General features: G+C 33.5%; 1 protein-coding gene across 3 annotated transcripts in view; it reads right to left on the bottom strand.

Moving 5' to 3' along the window:
- Nucleotides 1-3,827: 3,827 nt before the first annotated feature.
- LOC106468417 (putative polypeptide N-acetylgalactosaminyltransferase 9) overlaps nt 3,828-7,303 on the bottom strand; it is a 111,998-nt gene continuing 108,522 nt past the window's right edge. For all 3 annotated transcript variants that reach the window (XM_022396754.1, XM_013928846.2, XM_022396755.1), the window contains one exon: nt 3,828-4,416. In XM_022396754.1, coding sequence (XP_022252462.1) covers nt 4,230-4,416 — 187 coding nt within the window. In that variant the 3' untranslated portion in view covers nt 3,828-4,229. The remainder of the gene's footprint in view (nt 4,417-7,303) is intronic.

Below are 7,303 nucleotides of genomic sequence, written 5' to 3'. Positions count from 1 at the left end.
AGACTCTCCCCATTTTTCCGAAATAACAATTTCCTGGTAGTTAATTTATTACTTTCCAATTTTACTTATGTTGGAAGAGTTACAATTCGTGGTTTTAAGTTCTTACATACAGACTCCCCCATTTTTCCGAAATAACAATTTCCTGGTAGTTAATTTATTACTTTTCAATTTTACTTATGTTGGAAGAGTTACAATTCGTGGTTTTAAGTTCTTACATACAGACTCCCCCATTTCTCCGAAATAACAATTTCCTGGTAGTTAATTTATTACTTTTCAATTTTACTTATGTTGGAAGAGTTACAATTCGTGGTTTTAAGTTCTTACATACAGACTCCCCCCATTTTTCCGAAATAACAATTTCCTGGTAGTTAATTTATTACTTTTCAATTTTACTTATGTTGGAAGAGTTACAACCAAATACCAATTATTTAGAGCAATAGAAGCGCATCCATAAGAATGTTATTAACTAATCGTAAAACTAATAATCCATTATCCATATTATTTTAAAGTCTTCTCAAACTGCAAAGAAACTCACAATAAGAACTTCTAACGTCAGAAAGATAGCGGTTTATGTATGATAAAATTAGCAGAGGTTTTAAAATATTTTTAATTAAGTGTACAATCGACTTGGCGAATTTCGAAGCGGGTGATATAAGAATATAGCCAAGTATCTAATATATTCAAATTTCTTAAACTATATATATATGTTTAACAAAGGCTTTACTTTAAACGCTTGAAAAGACAATTTGGATTGAATACATTAACAAGCCTAAGCGGGTGTCAAACGTAACTGCCACGGAGTGTCGACCCGACCACAACATACTTCATATTCAGACTAACGTTTTTTGTTTTGTTTAATCAACTGTTGACAGTTTCTTCAGATTAGTCTCATACGCACTACAAAATGAAAATAAATAACAAATTATTTCGTTGTGTTATTTACCAATCGGTTACTTGTGAGAACTTATGAAAATAAAGAAGAATGTAATAATACATGCTAAACACCCAGTGTCGACGAGGCCTTTCGCTAAACACCAGGGTTCATCGGGCCGGTCGGAATACGACAGACATAATAGAGGACGATACACTATTTATATTATTAATTACTACGACATACATAATAGAGGACAATACACTATTTTTATTATTAATTACTACGACAGACATAATAGGAGACGAGACACTATTTATGTTATTAATTACTACGACAGACATAATAGAGGACGAGACACTATTTTTATTATTAATTACTACGACAAACATAATAGGAGACGAGACTATTTATATTATTAGTTATTACGACATACATAATAGAGGACAATACACTATTTATATTATTAATTACTACGACATACATAATAGAGGACGAGACACTATTTTTATTATTAATTACTACGACAGACATAATAGGAGACGAGACTATTTATATTATTAGTTATTACGACAGACATAATAGGGGACGAGACACTATTTATATTATTAATTATTTGAACTGTTTTGACGTGAACTGAATAAGTTGGCGAACTGTAATTGCTATACATTTGATAAAAGTAATTAAACATCAGAATTGGTTTTAAGATTTTAAATAAAGCCAAATTATTTATTTAACACCAAAATATTCCGCGGGGATATTACTAAAAAAAGGAGAGAAATTTTGGCCATGTGTTTCCTAAGATAGCCCTGCCCATTAACTCCCAATCTAGCTTTTTTTTTCAAAAACCAATGAAAATTTACATTACATCAATTATTAAAACAGATTTTAGTCAGGCTTAGATATAGGTTCTACTAAGGTGAATATGAAATATATATATATTTATTAGTATAAACCATTATTAGTATTTTTTCTCCAAACAAACATACACAACAGTTAAACAGAACAACTAGAACACTTTATTTAAATATAAGTTCGTATTTCACGTTTAACCACTACGAATTGAACGTAGAACTAATACAACTGTATTATGTTAAAAGCGTTTTCTCTAAGTAAACAACATATATAATGGTCAATTTAAGCAATCTGAAATTTTGTACTAAAAATATACTTCCGCGTTTGAATAACCAACTCAGTTTCGTAACTACTTTCTCTGCAGAAGGAGATTCGATACAAGTATCAGAGAAATGAAATTGTATAGAGGAAGTACATTTTATGGCAGAGAAAACACGACTTTAATACATCGTATTACATAGCTCTTTTAACGTGAATCATATTCTAAATAATTCTACCGACTATATTTTCAGGAGCTTTACTACTTACGAATTAAATAGAGACACGTAAAAAGGAGTTAAAGACGCACTTGCAATATTAACTTCGATAAGACGTTAAGGCGCCTTGATAAATTAAATAAAACGTCTTGACACATTACTCGGAACCGAAGCCTGGACTCGTGACTTAATGACATTGCATGTATATTACATAAACTATATAACAAGTTGAGAAATTCACAGCTTAAGTAAGAAAGGCGAAATGCTTTATTGTTTCTGTTTATTGTACCTAAGCAAGAAAGGCGAAATGTTTTATTGTTTCTGTTTATTGTACCTAAGCAAGAAAGGCGAAATGCTTTATTGTTTCTGTTTATTGTACCTAAGCAAGAAAGGCGAAATGTTTTATTGTCTCTGTTTATTGTACCACACGAATTGATTTAGCAAAAACGGTGGGAAAAAGACTGTTTATCATATTAAAAAAGGCACTGTACACTGACAATATTTCTCAAGCTTAGAGGGCTTTGTATTCTATATCATACTAAAAATATACGATATATATTATCTTTCCTAATTGACATGTGCCACGAAGCAAAGGTAAACATTTTTTTAAAGGAGCTTAAGAATTTAAGCACGACTACACAGTCAAATGAAGCCCCTAACTACAAAACTAACTGAAACCACTGAACAAAAAGTCTCACCTTGTGATCTGATCGAGTGAAGTCGCAGTACTCAATCAAAATAATTCACGGGAGACGGTAACCCATACTTTTTTTAATCCAACAATTAACTTTTATGAACTTTTTATGATAAGATCTAACACAACATCATTCTTTAAACTTTCCGTTGATTAACTGTTGTCCCCTATTGCTAGAGTCCAATCGTTGTGCCCCCCCCCCAAGTTTCATTGGGCCAAAGCGTTATCAATTACTTCGTAAATTTAAATAGGTTAATTGATATACTGCCCGTAAACACCTGTGCTGATTAATCACAATTTGTAGTGTATACTGGAGAGTTTTACACATTTTGATAAAAATTTAGAAACAAGTAAATTATACTCCAGACATGAATATATGAATAATTTTTTAACCAATGTTTCGCCTTTGCGGCGTCATCAGAGTTAATATACAGAACTGTTTGATATCAAACAGTTGTGTGTATTAACCCTGATGAAGCCGCAAAGGCGAAACGTTGGTTAAAATACAAATAAAAAAAAATATATATATATATCTTGAGTATAAAAGTAGTTTTTTCTAAACTAATTAATCACATTTACCCTAACGAGTGCAATCACGTGACATGTGCACAAACATCTACTTTTCTGTCAATATTTCACTGAAATTCAGTACTCTATATCATGCCTCATATGAACGAGAGAAAGCACAATCTGTTACTAGCAATGGTAATATAAGTTCTTTAAAGATTTATGAACAACGTTAGTCTTAAATTTATGTAGTCAACAATGATGGGGTGTAAACTTATTTAATGACTAAAAATTGGCAAAAATAAATTATATAAAAGGTATTGTTACGACAGCGGAAGTCACGCGACACTGGGAGCATGCGCGCTGGAGTTTCTAGAAGGATCATGAATTATCGGGGAGGCCCGAGTTTGTTCGAGGTGCCCTCTTTTTTGGTATATAAGTCTGGCGAGAAAAACCAGCGCAATTGCAGAGATAAATAGATTGCGGAATTAGATAGATTGAAGAGATAGATAATTGAGTCAAGCGAACAGTGGGCACCGTAAGTAAAGTGTGTGAATCACTTTAATTCATAACGTTTGTTATAAAAGAAGTTAAGTTTATCGTACTGATTGGAAATTCTGTGTATTACAAAGTTGTATCGAGAAAGAATAAACTAGTTTTATTTAAGAAAGAACTTTTATCGCTTATGTTCCTCGGAAAGAATTTATACCGAAATTAACAAACGAGCATATAGGCAACAGTATATTTGAAAGTGTTGGTATATATCGTTTTATGCATCTAAATTAATTTTCTAACCTTTAACTTTTAGATTACTTATAAGTACTTATTAAAACCATGCTAACTTACGTTGGTCGGAAAAATCGTCCACCAGGATCACTTCTTTAATTAACTCAGGAGGTGATCTGTCCAGGATACTGTGAACTGTCCGCAAGAGGACGCTCCACGCTTCATTGTGAAAACACACAATAACGCTCGCTTGAGGTAAGTTGTTCATGTATTTAATATCACGACACCTATAGGCAAAAAATATACAAAATCAGTTAAAATCTCTGCTGTTTGAAAATATATAAAGCGGTCCTAGAAAACTACTAAACAAAATACCTAACTACTGCATTTGGAATATACAATCTGTAGTTTTTATTATTCAGAAACTAAAAAACAAATGAGATGTTTTAAACGTATAAATACTGTAAAACAACGAGTTTTTACTATGGTGTTTGTTTATTTGTTTTGAATTTCGCGCAAAGCTACACGAGGGCTATCTGCGCTAGCCGTCCCTAATTTAGCAGTGTAAGACTAGAGGGAAGGCAGCTAGTCATCACCACCCACCGCCAACTCTTGGGCTACTCTTTTACCAACGAATAGTGGGATTGTCCGTCACATTATAACGCCCCCACGGCTGAAAGGGCGAGCATGTTTGGTGGGACGGGGATGCGAACCCGCGACCCGCAGATTGCGAGTCGAGCGTCCTAGCCACCTGGCCATGCCGGTCACTACTATGGTGTTTGTGGCGTAGTCTCGTCCAGTGTTAATTTCTTTAAAGGAAAATTATAACCCAAAATACGTTCTCAAATTTAGTTTAGAGTTTTACAATTGACTAATTCTCATACTATTACGAGATCCGTTGATTATCAACCATCAGATGGCGTTAAAATGTCAGAAAACGAAATATTTCGACATTTATAAAAAAATAACGCTTTGATCTCTTATCACAACTTAAAACTTACACATTAAGTTTTTCAAACACTACGGTAAAAAAGACCTGTACTAACTGTAATGATTACAAAATGCATTCAGAGACGCTAAAAATATTCATAAAAGAGAGAGATTATAAAATTTCTGAAATGGAACAAATTGAAAAGCTGACAAAATTCCACGTGCTGTTGCTCTCAACTAGTCTGACCCCAAGCAACCTAACAAAGTTCCTTTGGTTATCAATATTATCCAAAGCTTAAACATGCTTCAGGAATCCCGAAAAACATTTCCATCTTCTACAGATCAGTGAATGTCTGAAGCAAATCTTCCCTGAAATTCCTGTTGTTTCATTCCAAAAAACAACAACAACAGCAACTGAGATATCTTTTTCACGCAACAACTAATTATACCGCATCATAGAATGGCTATCCATCGTGTAATAAAGTTCGATGTTACATTTGTAAATTTATATAATTATAATATAAATTTATATAAAAACACTAAATACTTTCGTTGACCAACATGAAAAACAACCAGAACATTTGATTATTTGAGTTTCTAAGAAAACTACTCGAGGGCTACCTGCGCTACTCGTCCCTAATTTTGAACCGATAAGACTAGATGGAAGGCAGTTAGTCAAGAGGCCTAATGGATCAGTAGTTTAAACACTGTCACCCGATACAGTATGAGCTTTGAACCCGGTGATAGTGATCCTAGTCCTTTACTCAAATCAAAAGCAGACAGGGAAATAAAAGATGCCTAATGGATCAGTAGTTTAAACACTGTCACCCCGATACAGTATGAGCTTTGAACCCGGTGATAGTGATCCTAGTCCTTTACTCAAATCAAAAGCAGACAGGGAAATAAAGAGGCCTAATGGATCAGTAGTTTAAACACTGTCACCCGATACAGTATGATCTTTGAACCTGGTGATAGTGATCCTAGTCCTTTAACTCAAATCAAAAGCTGACAGGGAAATAAAAGATGCCTAATGGATCAGTAATTTAAACACTGTCATCCGATACAGTATGATCTTTGAACCCGGTGATAGTGATCTTAGTCATTTAACTCAAACCTTTCGAGAAAATCTTATAAAATTCAGTTTTGAAACGAATTTCGTTGTGCATTAATAATGTTTTCACTTAATTGTAAGAAATTTTACCTCAGGATTATAATTTTTATTTACTACCTGTTATGTCCTCATTTATATATGTATTATTATTATTGGATTTAATTTCTTAAATTTGCTATTAATATTTCACTATTCCAGGTTCCTGTATCATTAAGCGCTTTTGTTGATAAATCTTCAAATTGATCTGGACGTTACTTCTTGCACAAACACTTATTCCTGTAAGCCGTTTTTAGTTCTAAACTCTTTGTTTCTCGCCATTTTCACGTCAAACACACAAATAACACATACGCAATGACCAGTGCGTTTACACTGTTCATTTACCTCTGATGAAGGAAAATGCCCAGGTTATTGGGTTTCTCTGTCATTTGTTGTTGTTGTTTATTTCTGTTGATCGTACATACGTTTTGGCTGTCTTATGAAGTAAAGCGCCCAGGTTACTGAGTTTCTTTTTTTATTTCTGTTGATTGTACGCGCGTTTTGGCTGTCTGATGAAGGAAAGCGCCCAGGTTATTGGTTGTGTTTTATCTTTTTTGTTGTTGTTTATTTCTGTTGATCTTACATACGTTTTGACTGTCTGATGAAGGAAGCGCCCAGATTACTAGGTTTTTTATTTCTTCTGTTAATCGTACGTGCGTTTTGACTGTCTGATGAAGGAAAGCGCCCAGGTTATTAAGTTTCTTTTTTATTATTTCTGTTGATCGTACGCGCGTTTTGGCTGTCTGATGACGGAAAGCGCCCAGGTTATTGGGTGTCTTTTTATATATTTTTTGTTGTTGTTTATTTCTATTGATCTTACATGCGTTTTGACTGTTTGATGAAGGAAAGCGCCCAGATTATTGGGTGTCTTTTTTATATATTTTTTTGTTGTTGTTTATTTCTATTGATCTTACATACGTTTTGACTGTCTGATGAAGGAAGCGCCCAGATTACTAGGTTTTTTATTTCTTCTGTTCATCGTACGTGCGTTTTGACTGTCATTAATTAAAGACTGATGATAGATTTGTAATCCTCTCATGGTTATAGTTAAAAGTGTCCAATGTTAATCACTCTTTTTCGTAAGATATACATGCATA

This window comes from Limulus polyphemus, unplaced genomic scaffold, assembly GCF_000517525.1.
Source record: "Limulus polyphemus unplaced genomic scaffold, Limulus_polyphemus-2.1.2 Scaffold3000, whole genome shotgun sequence".
Taxonomy (NCBI): Eukaryota; Metazoa; Arthropoda; class Merostomata; order Xiphosura; family Limulidae; genus Limulus; species Limulus polyphemus.
This window is presented reverse-complemented; position numbering and strand designations above follow the sequence as displayed.